This window comes from Lissotriton helveticus, chromosome 1_1 (genome assembly GCF_964261635.1).
Source record: "Lissotriton helveticus chromosome 1_1, aLisHel1.1, whole genome shotgun sequence".
Lineage (NCBI taxonomy): Eukaryota > Metazoa > Chordata > Amphibia > Caudata > Salamandridae > Lissotriton > Lissotriton helveticus.
In genome coordinates, this window is record NC_136057.1 from 28,766,805 (window position 1) to 28,790,763 (window position 23,959).

The 23,959-nt window shown below is 44.7% G+C and overlaps 1 protein-coding gene across 1 annotated transcript in view; it reads right to left on the bottom strand.

Moving 5' to 3' along the window:
- Nucleotides 1-22,961, bottom strand: part of LOC144767019 (membrane-spanning 4-domains subfamily A member 8-like) — a 278,123-nt gene extending 255,162 nt beyond the window's left edge. The window contains exon 1 of the mRNA XM_078650671.1: nucleotides 22,871-22,961. Coding sequence (XP_078506797.1) covers nucleotides 22,871-22,961 — 91 coding nt within the window. The remainder of the gene's footprint in view (nucleotides 1-22,870) is intronic.
- Nucleotides 22,962-23,959: the final 998 nt, after the last annotated feature.

Here is a 23,959-nt window from a genome sequence, read left to right on the forward strand (position 1 = left end):
AGGCATAACATATTCTTGGCAGACAGGCAGGCAGGCCAGGCCGGGCACCGCGCTGCTTGGCAGAAAGTAAGTGAAGGGTCAGGGATGCGGGAGGGGCTGCATCGCTCCTCGGAGTGGTTTCAGGAGACTTGAGACTCGAATCTGGTGTCCGGGCCCTTTGAGGCCTAGAAACGGGGACAACTCGATGAATTAACGTGCACAATGGAAAGACGTTGGCAACATAGGCCTAATACTCGTTGCTTTCACGAGGACTGGATAACTGGCATACTAACGTTGGACACAACTATAATTGCGTCTATATTCGGTCAAGGGGGTAAATATGCATATCGATCATGCACATATAACATATAATGGGGAACACGTAGGGATACATGACAGGGCAAAATTCAATTTTCCTCATTCCCTCCTTGTTCCCTACGTTTCCTTCAGGAAACATCAATATTCATGATACCATCTATCTGTTCATATAGCATCATTTGCTCGTCTCTTATCTTCTTGGAATGGGACTTAGGACTTGGAATACAAGAGGTAGCGCACAAGCCGCAAATCGCAGGGCCACATTGTAAACAGAGACAACAACTGAATATGATCATTACTACTATTCCTAGGAATGACAATACTTTCCATCCCCAGGCAGATATTATACTCCAGAGCCAACCAGACCATGTCCAGGTGCCGGGATTCTGGTGTAACTGATGGGCTATCTTATGAAGTCTTGTTATAGCTGAATAAACAGACGGTGCGTTATTAGGAATGAAAACGCAACAACTAGATCCGATGACTCTACAAGCTCCGCCCCTATCGGCCAGTATGACGTCAAGAACAAGGCGGTTTTGAAGAACGACAAATCTCATAGCAGATTGTTCTTCGGTTAAGTTACCTAGAGCAGAAGTAGTCTCATTCACTACTGCTTCAAGGGTTCTGGTTAACCTACGTATTAGCTTACTATTCTGGACAGGACCTATGAAGAAAAAGAAACCTTTATTGAAGTCTGTATACTGTTCTAAGGCAGTTTCAGTTTGATCGACAATTGGGGACTCGATCTCCCTTCTATGTCTGACGTGTACTAGATGTGTATTTCTGTGATAATCGGATGGGGCTAGGAAAACTGGTGGCAGTAGGAAGGCAATGTAACATGTTCCATCCCAATCTAGGGGCAGACGTACATATGCGGTCTGACCACATACAAAATACGAATGACGTGAGGCTTTGAGATTAGATTTCCCACTGTCACTATACTCGACCACAGCAGTACAATCACTGTGTCCTAGATGTACTGAACCATTCTTTCGGACACATAATTCGCCTTTCACTGGTAGGACTGTAATAGCAGGCAAGTCTGGAGTAGTCTCGGACTGAACATTCAAAACCATGAAATTCGAGGAATAATTACCTAGATCATATACTTCATTTTCTAGATCTAACCCTGTCCTATGGGAAAGACCTTCCTGGTCTGGGAAACATGTTCTATTCAGAAGGGACTTATCGTCTGAGGATGATGTTATCGTAAACCATGCTCCACACGAACCATTGTGTGAAAACGGATAGGGAAAAAGTGGCAGAACTCCCTTCGGTGTCTGGAAAGGGGGGAGTCGACCACACACCCAACAATTAGTGGCATTGCTAGTCTGGTGTGAATAATGTAGCATTCGGATAAAAGTATTGTTGCGCATGGCAAGTCTGTAGGATAACTCGTGAGGAGGTAGTTCACTAAAAGTGTGCTCTACTGTATTATTAGAAGACAAATGTACATGTGACTCAATAGGAGGAAAAAACACATGTAAAACATAACTTATGCATGTAATCGTAAGACTCAGAAATAACATAAACAATAAAGTGACGATACATCTGCTGCGCAAATTCTTACAGTAACGTATTTTCTTGGAGTTTCGTCTAACTCTCTCACTATGGTGGTCTATCTCATACATGTCAGGAACCTGTCTAACCGCTTCACCCGAGAGGGACTTAAACAATTAAACTGTCTGACTTGCTAGACCGTAGTTTGTTTTTATACTCCTGCTGCGGAGTTTTCTCTAACAGGGGGAGTTTAGAGTCAGTATCGGGGCAGTCCTTGAGAAAAGTCTTTGGACGGAGTCCATGAAAACGCTTGATGTGGCTGGAGTGTAGCCAGCCTTTTCTTCCTTCTAGCTTTACGGCGGTCCTTGTGGTCATCAGAACAAGTTTTGGCTCTTTCCAGCGGGGCTCCAGCGGACTTGAACGATCAAAGTTCCTCACAAGTACTAGGTCGCCAGGAATGACCTCGTGCGGTTTCACTTGGGTGTTGTCTGGAAAGGCAGCCGCAACCTGTGAACGACAAGAGAGTAGTGCAGACATCAAGGAAGCTAGGTAATCTGTCAGCATATTACTGTCAACATCGGTAATTTTACGTGGCATAGGTGTACCCCACATGTTCGGGGGACGACCGAATACAACCTCGAAAGGTGACAGACCTGAACGGGAGTGAGCGACCATTCTCATGTAAAAAAGGGCGACTGGCAGAGCAACCATCCAATCTACGCCTTTCTCGGCACAAACCTTTGCAATGCGGATTTTCAGAGTCTGATTATGTCTCTCGACGAGGCCAGCTGCCTCGGGGTGTCGTACGCAATGGAACTTCCACTGGTACCCTAACAGAAGAGATACTTGTTTCATGAGTTCGGATGAGAATGGCTGGCCGTTGTCTGAATACACGACCCTGGGCAAACCATAGCGGGGGAAAAACTCACGAACCAACTGCCTGGCAGTGGTCGCGGCAGTATAATCTGGGACTGGATATGCTTCTGTCCATCTGGACAAAGCGCATACAACTACGAGGACATACTTGAAACCTCGACATCGATCCATCTGAATATAATCCATCTGGAGGACTTCAAAAGGGTGGTCAGGAGGATGGAATCCACCTTGTTCCACCGGAACACCTTTACCTGGATTGAACTGACAACAGATCATGCAGGTACGCACTTTCTGCTTGGCTGCTGCTCGTAAATGCTTGTTAAACCAAAGGTTCTGGATACTATCTAACATGGCTTTCTCTCCTAAATGTGCTGGACTATGTGCGGTGTTAATAATGACTTGAACCATAGAGTCGGGGAGAAACCATGTGGCTTTTCCCTTCGTCAACCATCCCTGATCTGTCTGGACCCCTCCTTGTTCAGACCATTTCTTGATTTCGTCTGTGGTAGCATGTGACTGTATGTCTAGTACATCTTGTGTAGGGTCCTTAACTGTCATACAAGTCGTCTGATCTGGAACGTCTATCTTTGTCGTGTTAACTGGAATGTCTGGAGTCTGAGCTGTAAGCTTGGCTGTTCGGTCTGCTAGATCGTTACCTTGGGAAATGGTGTCAGTAGCTTTCGTATGTGCTTTGCACTTCATAATGGCAATGGCTGTCGGTAAATGTATTGCTTCTAAAAGAGCTTGAATGAGGGGGCCATGCTGAATCTTGGCTCCATGAGAGGTCATGAAACCTCTTTCTTGCCAGAGTACTCCAAAGTCGTGAACGACTCCGAATGCATAACGTGAATCTGTATATATGTTTACTTTCAGGTTCTTGGCTCGTATGCAGGCTTGGGTCAGAGCAATGAGCTCTGCTGCTTGAGCAGACAAGGTGTCAATACGATGTGTTTCTATAACTTCAGTTTCAGTAGTCACTGCATACGCGGCTACTAGTTCTCCTGTACTTGTTCTCATACATGAACCATCCACATAAAGTGTCAGGTCTGGATCAGGTAATGCAATGTCCGTCAAGTCTTGTCTTGGCTTTGTCATGGTGTTAATAACTTCCACGCAGTCATGTGTGGCAGGGTTTGATGTAATCGAGGGTAACAGTGTGAGGTTCCGTGACGATTTTACCCGTGTTTTAATCATTGTCGTAAATACATAATTTTGGTATCAGTGAACCGCAAATGATCCATTTAGTATATCCTGGTGTTTTCGCTATGCTACGAGCAAGAGCACTCCTGTTACCAACACATTTGTGATTTACCCATGGCATCCATCTTAGAACACGGAAGCCATTTTGTATTCCTTGCCCTCACATAGTCAATGGACACGCAATGACCTCTTTTCATTTAAGGACACGTAGGCTTTAACCGTCGATTCACCTTGCTAGTGACACGTGCACCTTAGGCCAGCAACGCTGTGGCAGCATGACTCGGCAAGAGCTGCCTCCCCAGCCTGAGGCCAGTCCTGCTATACTGGTTCTTGTGTTCGTTGGCCTGATCATGATTAGGCGGCCGAAGCTGGTAACCGTGCCCATTTACGACCCACAAACATTTCTTATCCTGTCTTTCTATCTTCTGCACCTGGCTCTGCTCCTTTCCTTCTGGGCCTTTATTAGGGGGAGGTAACGAAATTTACGATGAGGCGGTCCGGGTCTTGAATGAGAAATTGACATGGGATTATGATGGAATAGTGGGAACCCCTCATTCGTAATGTTTTGACATCAGATACTGTTGACGATTCCTGTGCAACGCCAAATATTTATTGTTTAAGACACAAATGTTTAGAACTGTGGTAACATGTAAAGAATTTGCCTGAAGCCCAATATTTAGTATATAAGGAGCAACCCTCTTTGTACAAATCGAACAGGCTCCTAGATACTGCCCATGTGTAGTTTCTGTGACTTCTGTGTCCCTGCAGTAATAAACCTTTGGTCTTTGACGCCACCATCGAGAAGCCCGTGTTTCTGTTTGTTTGTGCACCGAGACAGGTAGAACTCCGGGGTCTTCGGGTGTTATCCCTGACACCTCTGGACGGAACCAAAAAGTCCAGAACTCCAATTGGCGCCCAACGTGGGGCGACGTCATTCGGTACCGGTCCAAAAGCCTGAAGAGTTCGAGGAGCTTCGTGTGAAGATTTCAGAGGGAGGCGCCCCACTTCATCGATCCCGGCATATCGCAAAAGTGGCCCCGACGTCCTCTTCCACGAGGGTTCCCGTTCAGACGGCTGCAGTGGTCCGTTGCCTTGACCGTCGCCCTGTCTTGGACCCGAGGTGCAGTCCTCAGTACGGCGAAACGTGACGGGTTTCTCCTTGGTGACGTCTTCAGTGCCTCAGTTAAGTATTCAGTGGTTGCTAGTTGGTTATTTTGTAAGGGTTGCTCCTGTTTGGATAATCCTTTTAGTTCTCAGTTCAGTTCAGTTCTGTAAGGTTATCACTGGTTATTCTGGTTACGATAATCATTCTGTTCAGTTCAGGTATCGATACAATTGTCAGTTCTGGTAGGCCTAAAATTCTTGGTTCGAGTGCGCATCTTTTCTATTTGTGTTTTGTTTGTGTTGTGTTCCGGTTTATAAAATGGTAAGTCGGAAAAATTGTATGTTGTCTTGTTTTAGTTGCAACAGTGATTCCCAGTTGGAGGACTCGTGTTTGGTTCCTCCGATTGGAACTCCCCTTTATGATCTATATTGCAAATTTGGTGTGGGCCCTATCTCTTATAACGAGATATGGATCCACTATACAGAGAAGGATGGTGTCCTTAGTTGGCCACTACATGGTAGTTTTGAACCTGAAGTTCTCGATAATCTAGAAAGAAGGTTGTTTAAGAAGAAAGCCCGGCCGGCAATGTTTGATTCTTTCCGTTATTGGCGAAAAGAATCTAAACAGAGAGAAATTAAAAAGTTGAAGAAAGAACAGAAAGAGCAAGAGTTGACTTTAGAACAGTCTGCTAAGCAGCTGCAACTCAACGAGTCTGAGAAGGCGATGGAGGTGGCCGATAGAGAGCGTAATTTAGCGATAGACAAGTGCTATCCTGCTTTGCCATCAAGTACGGCTAAGATAGTAGAGGACCCTGAAAAGGATCCCCTGTTGTCTTACTTGTTACGATCACCCCCACCGTATGCACAGTGTGCTACGGCTCCACCTATACCGAATGTTCAATTACCGGTTGCTGGACAACCTGGTGTCCCTGTTCCCGCTCCCCTAAATCAAGTTCCTGTACCTCCTGTGGCCAATATTAATGTTCCTTTGCCAGCCCCTCTTCCAGGGTTGCCGGCTTCTTTACCTATGCCTGTGTCGCTCACACCTGCTAATTCACAAGCTATTTTGCCTGCTACTCCTACTGTTCCTGATCTATCTGTTCCAACTGCTACTCTATTTACTGCTTCTGCTAATATTATGACTCCACTTTCTGTTCGTCGGAGAATCACTGATTCTGTCTCTAATATTCTATCTCCCTTCTATAAAACTCTGATTAAGACTCCTGCCTCTGACTCTGTGCAGAGACGTAGTCAGCTTCCCAGTACTGAAGAAAGAGGAATATTAGATTCCACTGCTCTTAGATGGGTTTCAAAAGTTGGAAGATATAATGTACAAGATGTATTAGATACATTTATGCAATGGAACGAACCGACACAACGATATGTGTTCGATGAAATGTGTTTCCTTCTACGTGAGGAATTGGAAGAGGATGACCCTGAATCAAATCTAGGAGAATTAATTAATGTTCAGAAAGAGTTTGCTACAGGTATGATAGTTGGTCAAAATATAAAAGAAGCGATGGAACTGATTTTAAGTTATAGGAATGACCCATCCCTTCGTTCACCAAGAGAGTTAGGGAAACGTAGTACGAAACAAAATCGTCAATATCCAATGAGAGAGGTTCCACCAATTTGGCGTGAAGCTGTACAAGCTAATGCACAGCTTGGTATTGCAGCCGCTCCGGCCCAATTCCAGAGAGTATGGATACATATTCCATGGAAGCGAGCTGAAGTATTAGCAGTGAAACAGGCCTTGCCAGATCCGCGTAAAAATCCTGCAGGGTACTACAAAGAGTTGGCTCAAACAGTTGACGCTTGTGTATTGAATCTTGCTGACATAGATCTGCTATTTGGTAATGTAGTACCGCAACCAATTTGGGCTAAAATTCGTAAAGAGAATCATCCAGTTGCCCTAGGTGGTGATTGGGCAGCTATAATTGCAGCGGATGGTCAACAAATAGGTGGCTCCAAACCTGAACCCTTAATTGCTAATTTGCCTGGTAGAATAATCGATTTAATGAAAACATTGATGCCAGCATTACGCGTTAACTGGGACAAATTGTCCGCGTGCAAACAAAAGAAAGACGAAAGCGTCTCCGACTTTTTCACAAGATTTGAGGAGACTTTTGTGGATCATAGTGGTCAGGATATGAGCACAGAAGGAGGCCAGAGATTATTTGTTGATAAATTCGTGCACAATCTGTTGCCAGAACTTAGTGGTAAATTAAAGAATTCTGAAAGTGCGTGGGCTGTCTCTACGACTGCGCAAATACTTGCGACTGCCCAGTACTATGAAAATAGGGATAAAGAAGAGAAGGAAAAATCAGATAAAAAAACGAAAGATTTAAAAACTAAAATCCTTTTACAGCAAGCATATCCGCCTCGCACGAATCAGACTAACATGCAGCAAGGGTCTTATCAAAGAACGGATTATAATTTTCAAAGGCCACAATACCAATGGAATCAATGTGCTTATTGCAAAATGGAAGGTCATTACAAAAGTGAGTGTCCAGTTCGAACGCAAAATAATACTGCGGCAGCTCAGAGAGGTCGTGGTAGTTCTATGCAAAACTCTAGAGGTCGAGGACGAGGTGCTATGCCTCCACAGACGAGTGATCGCCCCTCTAATTATTTCGACCAGCGAAATGGTCAATCTGCCCAACAGAATAGGTCTCCACAGTATCATGTTGAAGACTATTATGAAGCTAGTGAGGAAGTTCAGCAAAGTGAATACTAGGACAGCCATGGACAAAGAGAGGGAGTAGTATCAGTACCAGTAGATCAGAGTGGGCCTTATGTCGCGGTAGCAACATCAGGTATAGTCGAACCGTTTCTGTTGGATACTGGTGCAGCAAAAAGTTCTATCATACATGCGAAACTCCCTGGCGCACCTTTGTCTGGCTCAACAAACGTTTCAGTAGGTTTTTCGGGCGCCCCTGTTCATAACCCTGTTTCTGGTCCTTTGTCTATTTCTGTTGGACCCCGTCAATTGAAAGCACCCTTGATTTTGACGACAGGTTGTAACGAGAATCTGCTTGGTTTAGACTTGTTAAAACGCCTGTACGCGACATTGTACTGTTCTCCAGCAGGAGTACAGCTTACGTTGGGTAAAAGAATAATCTCTCCGATGTACTTGTCGATGGATGCGCTCCCACCAGAGCTGCGTTCTCTCCCTGATACTCTTTGGGCGACTGGTCCTAATGATGTAGGTCTCTTGGAAATTCCACCCTATGTAGTAACTTTGAAAGCAAATGTCAAACTTCCACGAATTCCGCAATACAGAATATCTAGTGAAGGTGAGCGTGCGCTCCTACTGATAGTACAAGACCTGATCAAGAAAGATGTTGTAGAAGAGACTAGAGGAAATGTCTGTAATAGTCCTGTACTGCCTATTTTGAAACGAACTGACCCAACAAAACCTCCAGTATATAGGTTCGTAATTGATCTTAGAGAGGTTAATAAAATTGTGATTCCACAGTTTCCTGTGGTTCCAGACATTACTGCATTGTTAACGTTGATTCCTGCTACAGCAGCATGGTTTTCAGTTGTCGACTTGAAAAATGCCTTTTTCAGCATTCCGATAGCCGAGGAAAGCAGAGATATCTTCGGTTTCTCTCTAGGAGGACGAAGCTTCAGATTTAAACGCGCTCCACAAGGTTATTGTGAAAGCCCATCCATTTACAGTCAAGCATTAAAAAGCCAGTTAGATTCCTTCGTACTTCCTTTTGGTTCTGCTTTAGTACAGTATGTCGATGATCTTCTAGTGGCTGCCGATGACAAGGAAACTTGCAAAACAGCTACGATTTCTTTATTGCATCACTTGTCAGATTTGAATCACAAGGTGTCACCTTCAAAAATGCAATACTGCTGCCAAGAAGTGACCTACCTAGGTCATCTCTTGTCAAAGGAGGGAAGGAAGTTGACCCCAGAGAGAATAAAAGCAATTACACAGATGAATGTTCCTAGCACGCAGAGAGAAGTACGTGCCTTTTTAGGTATTACCTCATATTGTAGGCAATGGATCCCGAATTTTTCTCTTCTAGCAAAACCATTGGTAGCCTTGACTGGGAAAGGTGTTCCGAGTCCGGTGCCATGGTCTGCTGAATGTCAGCAGAGTTTTTCTGAATTGCGAAATGCACTATGTTCAGCACCTGTATTGGGTACACCCGACTACAGTAAGCCATTCACGCTCTATGTCCACGAGAGAGAAGGTTGTGCATTGAGTGTTTTGATGCAGAAATTTGGTGATAAACAACGCCCTTGTGCGTATTTTTCATCAACATTAGATCCGGTAGCCAGAGCGTTGCCTAGTTGCTTGAGAGCTACAGCCGCAGCTGCAGCTTCCATTCGACAATCTGCTGGTTTAGTAATGAACAACATGCTAGTGGTTATGGTTCCTCATGCTGTGGATACACTCATGAACCGAACCAAGACGCAGCACCTTACCAGTGCTAGATTATCGGGTTATGAACTGACACTGTTAGCTAGTCATATTCAGATCAAGAGATGCAATGTATTGAATCCAGCAACGTTGTTGCCGACTAGCCAAGAGTCGAGTGATTCCGAACCACACGACTGTTATTTCAAAACCGAGGAAGAAACAAAAGGACGAATCGATCTAAAAGACACTCCGTTGTCAGATCCAGATGGCACGCTGTATGTTGACGGGTCTTGCTTCAAATTGGAGAATGGTGATGTGACTGCTGCTTATGCAGTAACAACTTTGAGTACGATTGTGGAGACTGCAAGAGTGAGTCAGAATTCTGCCCAGGCTGCAGAATTGATCGCGCTAACAAGAGCGTGCGTCTTAGCTAAGGGAAAGAGAGTGAATGTGTTCACAGATAGTCAGTACGCGTTCGGCGTGGCCCATAGTTTTGGCCGCTTGTGGAAAGAAAGAGGTTTCATTACGTCCCATGGGACTAAGATTCAACATGGTCAGCTAGTTAATGACTTGTTGGAATCTCTAACCTTACCGACTGAAGTTGCGATTGTGAAATGCAGTGCTCATAAAGCAATCACGGATGATGTTGGTCGTGGGAATGCTTTTGCCGATGAAACTGCAAAACAGACAGCTAGAAATATGGTGAGTAGAATGTATGTTGCAACATCTGCAAGATGGATTTCTGAGTCTGGAATGTGTGAAGACACAGTGGAAAGCGTGAAAGAAATTCAGAAAGAGGCGACTGAGGAGGAAAAGCTTGCATGGAAAGAGAGCACGGGTAAATTGGACTCGAGTGGGTGTTGGATTGATTTGTCGGAACAACAGCGTTGGATGTTGCCTGATGCGTATGTGCTTGCAGTAGTAACGATGGCACATGGAACAGCGCACATCAGTTCAAAAGGGATTTGTAAGATGTTGGCTCCAGTCTGGAAGAATGATGGGATTAGTAAGTGTGCAGAGAGAGTGGTGAGAAATTGTATGGTATGCTTGATGCATAATCCTGGCAAGGGAATCCCCACACCTGCAGGTCACTTCGCTCCTCCTTCCTGCCCCTTTGAAGTGATCCAGCTAGACTTCATTCACATGGATCGTTGCAATAATCTGAAATACGTCCTAGTGGTAGTTTGTGCTTTCTCCAGATGGATCGAAGCATACCCACTGAAGGACAATACTGCCTTATCCACTGCCAAAATTCTTCTTAAAGAATACTTCCCCAGATACGGAATGCCACGGATTGTATGGTCAGACAACGGAAGTGAGTTCGTAGGGAAAGTTATGCAGAGTGTGTGTGTCGGCCTAGGGATTAGACAGAAGTTTCATAGTGCGAATCATCCCCAGTCCGCGGGTTTAGTCGAGGGTTACAATGGCACCCTTAAACTGAAACTTGCTAAGATACAAGCATCCACGGGTTTGTCCTGGCCAGACGCATTGCCTTTGGCTTTGCTATCAACAAGAGCAACTGTACATTCTAGAGTAGGGCTTAGTCCTTATGAAATAGTTTTTGGTCGTCCTGCAAATATTTGGGGGGTACCTAGACCGAAAGAATTTAAGCAGCTGGAATACCCAATGTTAATTGATTACCTTTTCGACTTGACTGCTAAATTGAGTCTTATTCACCAACAGGTTTTCGATGCATTGCCAAAGCCACCGGAGAGTCCAGGCCATCAGCTGAAACCGGGTGATCAGGTGGTCATCAGAAATTTTGCAAGAACAAAAAAATCTTCAGCCCAGATTCATTGGCCCTTTCCAAGTCCTACTAGCAACGAGAACTGCTATTCGCGTGGCCGGAAGGAAAAACTGGATCCATACGACACATGTCAAACGTGTGCCTCTGCCACTTCCTTACGATAACTGGGTAAAGAAAGGAATCGGTACCTCTGAAACGGAACAAGTCCCCAGGTTCATACCTTTCAGCGATGCAGAACTAATCACTGATTCACCAAATTCTGACTCTCCTCCTGAAACTGCTCTTTTGAACCCTGAACATTTGTCATCTGCACCAAAAGAACATTTGCCATCTGAAAACGTGAACATTGCAACGTCGGCTGAAAATACACTGTTTCCAGATCAGACAGCTCCTGCAAAACTGAGATACAACTTACGTTCTCGCAATATGGACAAATAAAGCAGGAAACTGCCCATTTTATATGTTTGATTTTTGATACATTGCCTCCAGCCAGGAAGTTTGCTAATACTTTGTATTGTTTCTTTTTGTTTTAAAATTGCCTTGCCGTCTGGGTAGCCGTAGGGTCGTGGCTGTGTACCTAGTTGAATCTGCGGGGGTCAGACACAAGGTCGATCTTTCTGTTAGTTCTGGGAACTCCCAGGGCTGATAGAGGCATTTTCATCTACGTACACATCATCAGTGGTCGCGAACGGTCGTAGAAGATGGAGCTTCCTGAGCTGCAACGAGAGAATGTAATTTATGTTCGCAGAAATAGACTGTACAGAAAACTTCACAGCAAATGCTTTCTAATGCAATGTGCAGTTACATTTTTAATTGTTCTGATAACGTTGGTGGGTGGAATCATCTTTGGCGTACATTTGATCTTCATGCCAGTAACTACAGTACCTCCCCTTGATCCTACTACTCCAACTGTTTCTTCTATGCATTCTTTTCACTCATTCCCTGAACACTAACAAGCTCGACACTCAGAATTTATTAACAATACATTCGTACAGCTCTTGCATCAACACCAACTGGTAGTTAACACAACAGACTGCTGGGTGTGTGGCCTGATACCCCACACTATGGATAAAGGCATTCCCTATCTAGTCTTGCCTTTTAGCTATAATGGATCATTTCAGGCCTTTCAGACCATTTTTTCATATGCCCTTGAAACCTATCCTCCGCGTCCACCACGATCCACTAAATACAATTCTGCCAATAAAGCTTTAGTTCAGGGAATCATTGATATGATTAAAGACGTCAATAATTCCCCATCTTACCCTAAAGATGAATTACGGGTGTATTTGAGTTGGAATTCTACAGAGTATCGTCTTAGTTTGGGAGAAAGTAAACGCAAAAGCTCCACTCCAGTCTGGGTCGTGCCTCACCGAGGTCAAGTCTGTTTGCAAGGAAATGGGAGAAATCCGAGAGCTCAGCTAGGGAGGAGTGAGTGCGTTGAGACTTACGTATTTCCGTCTAACTCATCCCCTGCCTTTCTGACCGCTAGGGGTACCTACTTCATCTGTCAGGACAGAGCATATACATGGCTGCCTGCTGACTTTTCAGGTTCATGTTATATTGCTCGATTGTTGCCTCCGACATACACTGCCTCTCCAGACTATCACAAGACCAGATTAGCAAGAGGTGTTTTTAGCAAGGAAGACACAGCTGGTCAGGAAGCTGGAGACTTTTTCAAAGGTTTCCTTCCGTTTTGGGGGCCTATGGCCAATAGTAGAAATCTTCGTCAACTAACACGGGTAGTTGAATCTACTATTACGGAAACTGCAGGTGCCCTTAGTAACTTAACAGCTGAGCTTCAGGCGGATCGTCTCATGACGTTACAGAACCGAATGGTTCTAGACGTAATACTTGCAGATCGAGGTGGGGTATGCAGAATGATCCAATCGAGCTGCTGTGTATTTATTCCAAATAATGCTCCAACTGTCTATGAAGCAATCTCTAAGCTACACAAGATTTCCGACTCTATACACGTAGACAAGGGAAACTGGTCCTTCATGGAGTGGTTTTGGACTCTGATATCAGCGTGGGGATGGAAGGTTCTGATGGTCATTGGTGTCATCCTAGTATTTCTGTTCTCGTGCTGCCTTATTATCCAATGTGGTCCCGCTCTATGTAGTCTCTGTGCTGCAACCTGTTTCAGAAAACCACCTACATTAGGAGAAAAGGCACGAGACAGGATGATGACGCAACAACATGTTGCTGACCTAATGAGCATAGAATTAGACTCTGACATAGACTGAGTAATTGCCTATGTAAGGGCAAAAGGAGGGTCTGAGGTTCCGTGACGATTTTACCCGTGTTTTAATCATTGTCGTAAATACATAATTTTGGTATCAGTGAACCGCAAATGATCCATTTAGTATATCCTGGTGTTTTCGCTATGCTACGAGCAAGAGCACTCCTGTTACCAACACATTTGTGATTTACCCATGGCATCCATATTAGAACACGGAAGCCATTTTGTATTCCTTGCCCTCACATAGTCAATGGACACGCAATGACCTCTTTTCATTTAAGGACACGTAGGCTTTAACCGGCGATTCACCTTGCTAGTGACACGTGCACCTTAGGCCAGCAACGCTGTGGCAGCATGACTCGGCAAGAGCTGCCTCCCCAGCCTGAGGCCAGTCCTGCTATACTGGTTCTTGTGTTCGTTGGCCTGATCATGATTAGGCGGCCGAAGCTGGTAACCGTGCCCATTTACGACCCACAAACATTTCTTATCCTGTCTTTCTATCTTCTGCACCTGGCTCTGCTCCTTTCCTTCTGGGCCTTTATTAGGGGGAGGTAACGAAATTTACGATGAGGCGGTCCGGGTCTTGAATGAGAAATTGACATGGGATTATGATGGAATAGTGGGAACCCCTCATTCGTAATGTTTTGACATCAGATACTGTTGACGATTCCTGTGCAACGCCAAATATTTATTGTTTAAGACACGAATGTTTAGAACTGTGGTAACATGTAAAGAATTTGCCTGAAGCCCAATATTTAGTATATAAGGAGCAACCCTCTTTGTACAAATCGAACAGGCTCCTAGATACTGCCCATGTGTAGTTTCTGTGACTTCTGTGTCCCTGCAGTAATAAACCTTTGGTCTTTGACGCCACCATCGAGAAGCCCGTGTTTCTGTTTGTTTGTGCACCGAGACAGGTAGAACTCCGGGGTCTTCGGGTGTTATCCCTGACACCTCTGGACGGAACCAAAAAGTCCAGAACTCCAAGTGTAGCAGGATTTAAAATGTTGCAGCGCCTGATTTCTATATGTGGCTGAAACAGTGTCAGTTCATATCCTGTTAAACGTGCAATTGTCAGGTGCTGAGTCTGTGTTCGGTTTAAAAGAACTTCCACGGAATGTGGAACTTGTACTGTCAGGGAATGTCCTAACACTATGGAATCACTTTGTCTGATAGCTAGAGCTGTGGCTGCAACTGACTTGAGGCACGCAGGCAGAGCCTGGGCTACTGGATCTAATGTGCTAGAAAAATAAGCACAAGGCTTGTGTTGTCCTGCTTGATCTTGCGTGAGAACAGATAATGCTGTACCATCACGTTCAGTGACAAAAAGTGTAAAAGGCTTACTGTAGTTTGGTGTCGCTAATACAGGTGCATTACATAAAGCTTTCTTTAACTCATTAAAAACAAGTGTATGTTCCTGGGTCCAAGGGAGGACAGTCGATGTGGCTGCCTCCTGTGTCGTTAACTGTATCAGTGGTTTAGCTAGATATGCATACTGAGGAATCCATTGTCTGCAATAAGAAGTGAGGCCGATAAAAGCTCGTACCTCCTTCTGTGTTTTGGGCTGTGGAAGATGTGCTATTAACTGGATACGGTCAGGTGTCAACTGTCTACCCCTCTTGGACAGTAAGTGTCCAAGGTATACCACTTGCTGGACACAGAATTGCAGTTTCGAAGGGGACACCTTGTGCCCCATGTCTGCCAGAAAATACAAGACTGTCAGTGACGCACGTTCGCAGTCACGTTCTGTACGGGCTGTGATCAATAGATCATCGACATACTGGAGCAGGGCAGTGTCAGTTGGCATGTGAATACTGTCTAGTCGTCTTTTAAGTGCTTGACTGTAAATACTAGGACTTTCTGTAAAACCTTGAGGAGCTCGTGTGAATTTATAGCTTCTTCCATTTAAACAGAATCCGAAAAGAAACTGTCTGTCTGGATGAAAGGGGACACTAAAGAATGCGTTCTTGAGATCAATAACTGTAAAGAACGTAGCTTCAGAATCAATGGCAGTCAATAGGGAAGAGATATCTGGAACCACAGGATACTGGGGTATGATACATTTATTAAGTTCTCGGAGGTCAATCACTAATCGATAAACCGGGGGTGCATTTGGGTCAGTACGTTTAAGAATCGGAATGATAGGAGAATTACATACATTGGAGTCAGTTTCGACAACTACTCCTTGAGCAATGAGCTCGTCAATGATTTTCGATAAGGCTGCTACAGCCTCGGGTGGCAATTTGTACTGTCGGATTCTTGGTAATACAACACCTTGTTTCAGAGTGACACGATATGGTGTAATGTGCATACAACCTACATCAGTTGGACCTTGCGCCCATAAATGCTGTGGTACATTCAGTAATCTTGGATCAAAATCACGTAACACATAATGACCTTTAAAATCACGTAAAAACAATCTCACTCCTTCCGGAGAGCAGCATATCACCGCTCCTAATTCTTTCAATGTTTTAATACCAAGTAAATTCTCAGGACATGATTTCGTAAGTAACAAGTCTGTAGTTCGGGACAATGGACCAACTTCTAGGGAAACTGGTTTCGATATTTCATTAACAATAGGCTTTCCTGAAAATCCCAGGGAAACGTTTCTTGAGCCTGAGAGTGGAGCCCCTGGAACCTCGTCATGACTGATGGTAGTCCTACTTGCCCCTGTATCAATCAGAAACTTTCTGTCTTTCCCTAATACTTGACTGTGTACATAGGGACCCTCTTGATCTACAGGAATCTCGATGAGAGGCAAGCCAACCTCCCTCTCTAGGCTGTTTCATGAATACTGCTGATATTCTGGATATTCTGACTGTGCATACTGGTACATCTGTTGTGTAACGTGTTGTGTGGCAGCTATAGGCTGCGGTACTGTAACTGTCTGCTGTGCGTTCTGCGGCGGTTGCGAATTCTGTGGAACGTGTTCTTGTCTAGGAGGACGCGGTCTCTCTTTCGTCTTACCTGTAGCTATGTTGTGTTTCAGAACTGCACATTCGTTTATATAATGACCTGGCTGTTTACAGTAATTACATGTCCCTTTAACGGGAGCTGCAGAATGACTAGTTTGATTCAGACCCCTCTTCTGACTATCTGGTTGAACAGACTGTGCAACTAGTACTTTCATTTTCGTGTCTTTCATACGTCTTCTTTCGTGTTCTTGCTCTTCCCTGATTCGGTTCTGGTGATACTGTAACATCTGGAGCATTTGTGACGGGGTATTAGCTTGCCATGTACTCTCGACCTTCAATACTCGATTTTTAACTTGCGGTAAAGAATTCTCAACTAGTTTGGTAACAAAAAGAAGTGGATACGATTCACTACTCGTTTTCAGACCGCTATTAATAATGAAACATTTCTCAAATCTGGAATAAAAATCACTAGTGTCTTCGTCTGGTTTCTGTTTACAGGCTGAGATGGCATCCCAATCTTCCTTTTTCGTGGCTAGCAATCTTGGCAAGACTTGTATTAACAGTTCGGGCACCTCTTTGGCTCTATCTCCAAGACCAGTACCTGGGACCCGTGCATTATCTTCGTTCTCTAACGCGGTCCAATCAATCTTTTTCTCTCCCACCTCCCATTCTTTTTCTTTCAGTTTTTCATATATGCCCGCAGGCAACAGGACCTTTAACATTTTGATGATATCAGGATACGTGTATTCTCCCATACGGAGCATGTCTTTTAATTCTCGGTGGAACCCTGCTGGATCTTTATCGTGACAGGGCACTAACTTTTTCATTTCTAGTAGTTCTATTTTCGTTATAGGGGTGTAAACAAATACTCGTTCGAGATTACCCCCCGTTCCCTTAACAGGATGCACTTCTCGCAACGGATTCTGTCTGTCTATGTAGAACGGAGGTGAAACAGGAACAAAATGCGGAGTCAGGAACGTTCTGTATTTGTGGCGCTGTTCTAAAATGACACTAATCAAATCGGACCTAGACCTTTCCATCTGTTTAGGAGTAACTCGTTCAATACATTATATAACGGACCTGGATCAGAATGCTGACTCTCGTACAGTGTAATGAGGTGCTGGATCATGTACATACCCACCAGTCGCTGCTCGGCTGGGGGCAGCTTCAGAAACATTTGAGCCAATACTTCGTCTGAAAACGTGGTAGAATCACTAGTCCATCGGACTGCTGATCGGGCTAGTTCTTGTTCATGCATGGTACTAAGCTCACTGTAACCTATTCGTAATTTCAGAACTTTATCGGTAGCCTGGAATACTTGTTCAAGAGAACACTGTTCTGGTACGGGAGGAGGAAAAGCTTTCTTGTAATCTAGGCGTGTGTGTCTATCGGAAGGTCTCGTTCTACCTACATACGCTATTCTGGTGGGATTCTCGTTGTCTACCTCTTCATCTGAAGAGTCATTCTCTTTCTCGGCTACTCTCATTGCTTCCTCCTTTTGGTGTATACTTATAATTTCTTTACGAATCTTTCTGTACATGGTTTCTATACAATTTTGGGTTCTGTGTTTTCCTTCTGCTATATTGTCACTCCATCTTGTCAGGACCTTCATATCTTCTTTGTTTTTATCAGGACAATCCTGTTCTCTTATTAAACAATTTATTAAAAATTGTAAAATCATGCCTTGAATCTCGACTTTCCTGTGTACCATAGCTTCGTGAATACTTTCTGGTTTCTCCCCTGTACGAATGAAGTGATATATTCTGTCTAGATGTTGTTCCATATTTGATATGGTAACCAAGAAGCTTGCAACTCGTCGTAAACGTATGGAATATATTAACATGCTATCTTCGCCTGGTACTGGATCATATCTACAATCAGTTCCGCACTCTGTAAGATACTTTCTGAGGGCGTCATACGTAGCCAGTTTTGGCGTACGCTGTAACGCTACATCTCTCAGCGTCTGTCGCCTTGTTTGAGGCGGGGTGATAGGAATACCTCCCCTTGCTCCTCCTGAACTGGAATCATCAGTTAATACTGAATGTGCAGCTGCTGGTAACGTGACTGGCAAAGTAGGGGTACGTAATGCGGGTTGATCCTGGGGTGCTGGCACATAAACAGGATCAACGACTGGAGGCACAGTACTTACATTAACAGGGGGTGGAAGTTGAACCGGTGCAGGATTCGTATTAGCATATTCTGGGACAGTGTCGTCTAAATAGGAAGAAAGAAAAATTTCAGCTGCAGTCGGTTTATGACGCAGCTTAGTCGGGACCAAGGGTGGCGGTAAATTACAGAGTGCTTCCGGGGTCGCTTTCGGCAAACCCTCGGCTAGAAGAGGATACATACCTTTAATAAGGGCATTTCTCTGTCTGTCTGACTGTTCTGCTCTAACTCGTTCACCTTCTTCTAGTAATTCCCTTTCTTGGGCTTTTTCTGAAGATTCTCTACTTAATTCTGCTTTTCTGAATTCTTTCTCTGTTCTTTTATGGGATTCTTTACGCCATAATTCTATGGCATCTTTCTGAGATTGTCTGGCTTTCTTTTTCCATAATGCTTCTTCTACTCTCATGATGCACTCGGCATCCCATGTTCCTGATACAGGCCATCTATATTTTTCTTCAAGATCTTTCGTATAATCAACCCATAAATCTAGATACAGTATGGCATCTAAGCCATGCTTATGATACATGAAATGTCCAGGACTGTCCCTAGGAGGGACAGGAACTGATTCTTCGAGTACTGCTTTTCTCGTTTTTATCTGACGTAACTTCGAGAACAGAGGCATATTTGAACCGTACTTGAACTTGAACACAATACACAATGAACACAGTAGTGAATAGCAAAACAATCATTCATACCACGACATCAAGAACACATTAATAACAGTTCGAACAGAATACTACCTGATACACTGAAAACGCAATACTTGAATTTCTCGAGAACAGACTTACTAGAATTACTGGATGCACTGCTAAAACAGTACAGAACATACCGGTCTCCTAAAGAGACACGTCATACCGTATCCACCTAGGTGAACACGTCGGACCGGATCTGTGTACCCAAACCCGTCGGACCGGGCACAAATTAATGAACCCGTCTAGATACGTCCCAGCAACGGTACTCACCGGGAAGCAAACTGAAGGCCTCGGACTGGACTGGACTGCTACGACGTCTGGTTACTGCTACGCACTACGCATGCGCCTCGGGCTTCGGGCTTCGGAAACAGGTGGGCCTCCGGATACCTCGGACCTTGCTCTCTCGGCTTGGGCTCTGGTCGGGACGACCCGCCTTCCTCACCGCCTCGTCTGGATGCCGGACCGCAGTTTCCGTCTCCTCCGTGGGCCTGAGGGAGACTTGAAGCAGAAATATCTGCACGTGCACAGTAGAGTTCCGTCACGGCTGTAGAAGGGTCAGGGGGCCTGCGTTACATCGCCGGCGCGTGGGGAAGGGGCTCGTCCCTGTTCGGGCGCCATTATGTGGTAAATAAATAATTAATTACCGGTACTATTTTTCTATGCATTAACTGAAAAGGATAGCTCAATAAATAAGAGGCAGAATCCGTGGTATTACGGGCTTTAATCAGATGGCTCGAGCCAATGGACCATCGGGTTCCATCACCTGCAAAGGTTCAGGAAGGGACAGACACAAGGGGGAAGAAAAGCCTCGCACAAAAAGGGACAGCTAGCATTTCATTAACATTATACAGTATATATAGTAAAACAGTACAATTGCATTGCATACAGTAGGCGTAACAAGTGACAAACGGAAGATAAGAACATATGGGCGTAAAAAGAAGGCGTGCACAGGGCGTGCACGGAGACATGTGATGTAAACGTCACAGAAGTGTCATAAATGGGTGGATACATGGAGGGGGCTACCTGGGCAGCTGGGACCTTTAACCTACTGGTGCGCGCAAACGGGCCATGACGTGTAACTAGGGAGAGCTGGGGGCTCTGACTTATGGCACTAGAAGAGGAGACTAAAGTCTGGGATGTCAGGACGACATGTACCAATAGCATATCTGGTATCTTGTGTTTGGAGTACATGTTGATAGAATCTAAAAGTCATCAGGGCAAAGGCTACTTGACACTAAGGCTGGTGTATGCATATATTCTACATGTATTGTGTGTGCTATGAATCTTCTATGGATATTAATTCAGTAATTCTCTTGCATAGAGACAGAAAGACTAGACTATAGATGAAGATGTTTATGCGGTTCGTTAGCTTAGGAATGTGAAGCCGGGGAGCTGAACTGATAACTAGAGGCATAACATATTCTTGGCAGACAGGCAGGCAGGCCAGGCCGGGCACCGCGCTGCTTGGCAGAAAGTAAGTGAAGGGTCAGGGATGCGGGAGGGGCTGCATCGCTCCTCGGAGTGGTTTCAGGAGACTTGAGACTCGAATCTGGTGTCCGGGCCCTTTGAGGCCTAGAAACGGGGACAACTCGATGAATTAACGTGCACAATGGAAAGACGTTGGCAACATAGGCCTAATACTCGTTGCTTTCACGAGGACTGGATAACTGGCATACTAACGTTGGACACAACTATAATTGCGTCTTTATTCGGTCAAGGGGGTAAATATGCATATCGATCATGCACATATAACATATAATGGGGAACACGTAGGGATACATGACAGGGCAAAATTCAATTTTCCTCAGTATGGTTCTGTTCATACTTCAGTCCTGGTATGGCTCCGTTCATACTTCAGTCCTGGCATGGTTCCATTCATACTATTTCAGTCCTGGTATGGCTTCATTCATACTTCAGTCCTGGTATGGTTCCATTCATACTTCAGTCCTGGCATGGCTCAGTTCATACTTCAGTCCTGGTATGGCTCCATTCATACTTCAGGCGTGGTACGGCTCCATTCATACTTCAGTCCTGGTATGGCTCCATTCATACATCAGTCCTGGTATGGTTCTGATCATACTTCAGTCCTGGCATGGCTCCATTCATACTTAAGTCCTGGTACGGCTCCATTCATACTTCAGTCCTGGTATGGCTCCATTCATACTTCAGTCCTGGCATGGTTCCATTCATACTTCAGTCCTGGTATGGCTCCATTCATACTTCAGTCCTGGTATGGTTCCATTCATACTTCAGTCCTTGTATGGTTCCATTCATACATCAGTCCTGGTATGGCTCCATTCATACTTCAGTCCTGGTATGGTTCCAGTCATACTTCAGTCCTGGCATGGTTCTGTTCATACATCAGCCCTGGCATGGTTCTGTTCATACTTCAGCCCTGGCATGGTTCTGTTCATACATCAGCCCTGGTATGGCTCAATTCATACTTCAGTCCTAGTATGGTTCTGTTCATACTTCAGCCCTGGTATGGATCCATTCATACTTCAGCCCTGGTATGGATCCATTCATACTTCAGTCCTGGTATGGCTCCATTCATACTTCAGTCCTGGTATGGCTCCATTCATACTTCAGTCCTTGTATGGCTCCATTCATACATCAGTCCTGGTATGGCTCTATTCATCATACTTCAGTCCTGGTATGGCTCCATTCATACTTCAGTCCTGGTATGGTTCCATTCATACTTCAGTCCTGGCATGGTTCCATTCATATTTCAGTCCTGGTATGGCTCCATTCATACTTCAGTCCTTGTATGGCTCCATTCATACTGCAGTCCTGGTTTGGCTCCATTCATACTGCAGTCCTGGTGTGGCTCCATTCATACTTCAGTCCTGGCATGACTCCTTTCACTCTTCTGTCCTGGTATGATTCTATTCATACCTCAGTCCTAGTTTGGTTCCATTCATATTTCAGCCCTGGTATGGCTCGATTCATACTTCAGTCGTGGCATGGCTCCATTCGTACTTCAGTCCTGGCATGGCTCCATTCGTACTTCAGTCCTGGCATGGTTCCGTTCATACATGAGTCCTGGTATGGCTCTGTTCACTCTTCAGTCCTGGCATAGCTCCGTTCATGCTTCAGTCTTGGTATGGTTGATTCATAATTCAGACCTGGTATGGTTCCATTCATACTTCAGTCCTGGTATGGCTACGTTCATACTTCAGTCCTGTATGGTTCCATTCATACTTCAGTCCTGGTATGGTTCCATTCATACTTCAGTCCTGGTATGGTTCCATTCATACTTCAGACCTGGGATGGTTCCATTCATACTTCAGACCTGGGATGGTTCCATTCATACTTCAGGTCTGGTATGGTTCTGTTCATACTTCAGTCCCAGAGTGGCTACGTTCATACTTCAGTACTGTATGGTTCCATTCATACTTCCATCCTGGTACTCTCTGATTTCTCATACAAACTTTATGTGGCTTTAGCAAGTCAGCACTTGTGTTCTACTTTTTAGAAGGCGTTGGGCCTCTTCCCTTCGCCACTGTTCTGTGCTGGGCATGCACGGAGATGTATGGTTTTCATGAGGGGCAGCTGAAAATGTTTGTTTTGGGGTCATCTTTGTGAGGCTAAACTAGCATTCTGCACTCCCAGGCGAGCAGGGAAATTGCTGAAATCCATGGTGAGCCTTTCACAACGGGTGCCCCTGGGTGTGTCGGATCTCCCCTAAGGTGTGTGAGGCATTACTTACCCCCAGGGCCTTGGGGTGCCCATACGTCGGCCACTTGCGCTTCTCTGGAGACTGGTTCTGCTTCAAGGCACCAAAGTGACCAGAAGGCACGTATTGAGTGACTACGTAGCAGCCGTTGCCCGCAGATGCCGACATATTGTGGGGTCCCTGGAAGGAAGAAATGGACATCCTGTAAAATGGGCACAGAGGGTCCACAAAGCCACCTTTAACCCAGCACTATCGGAATCTGAAGAAAGCACAAAACATGGGTGGAATATATTTAATGGCACTCAGGGTAATCATTCAAGCGCCTAGATGCTATCTCAGCTCATAGCACACTCACATTTGCTAAAGCAACTGGTGACAAGGCTTGATCTAAACACAACCACTTCAAAGGCAAATGATGTGGCTGGTGAAATCTCTAGACCATAACCATAAAAAAAAAACACGAAGAACAAAAAAAATTAGAAAACAGTTTAATTTAAAAGAAAATTGCTATTCGAATTTGCAGGTCCTTCTTTAGCAAAAATAATTTATCACAGAAAAGTCTCAGGTGAAAAAGCCATTTGTAGGCCAAGCTTTGAGAGAGTTAATAACAAGTCGCGGCTATTCAATTGAAGGGGAAAGGGGAGGGGGATGGGAAGGAGAGGTTTACACGGTTGTGCCTTAACCCTACTAAGAGTAGTGCCAATGGCTAAACAAGCATTGTCAAAGCCAATAGGTATTGAATTTGTGACTTACTGAGTTAGTCTTGCCTTTGTGACCTACTGGGTTAGCCAATGAATTTCATCCACACTGCAGCATGAATGAAGTAAAAAAATTATATGGATGCTTTTTTTCTGTTTAGTTACGCCCCTGTGCTGCAGCCACCCCCGCTGCGCACATCTCACCCTGCATTGTCTTCTCCCTCTTGTTGTGTGGTTTCTGCATGGCCCATTGCAATTTTTCCTTTGTTAGCCTAACTGTGCATGTTGTAGGCCTTTATTTTCCTTTGCAGATGTTACTATATCAACACGCTTGCTTTTGTGACACATGGTACTTTCACACGGAACCTGTATATGTTTTCGCATTTTGTTCTTTTCCTGGGATTTAGTCTGGGCACCAACGACAAAGTCAAACAACAATGTCCCTTGTTATTCTCTCTGGTCAGACAC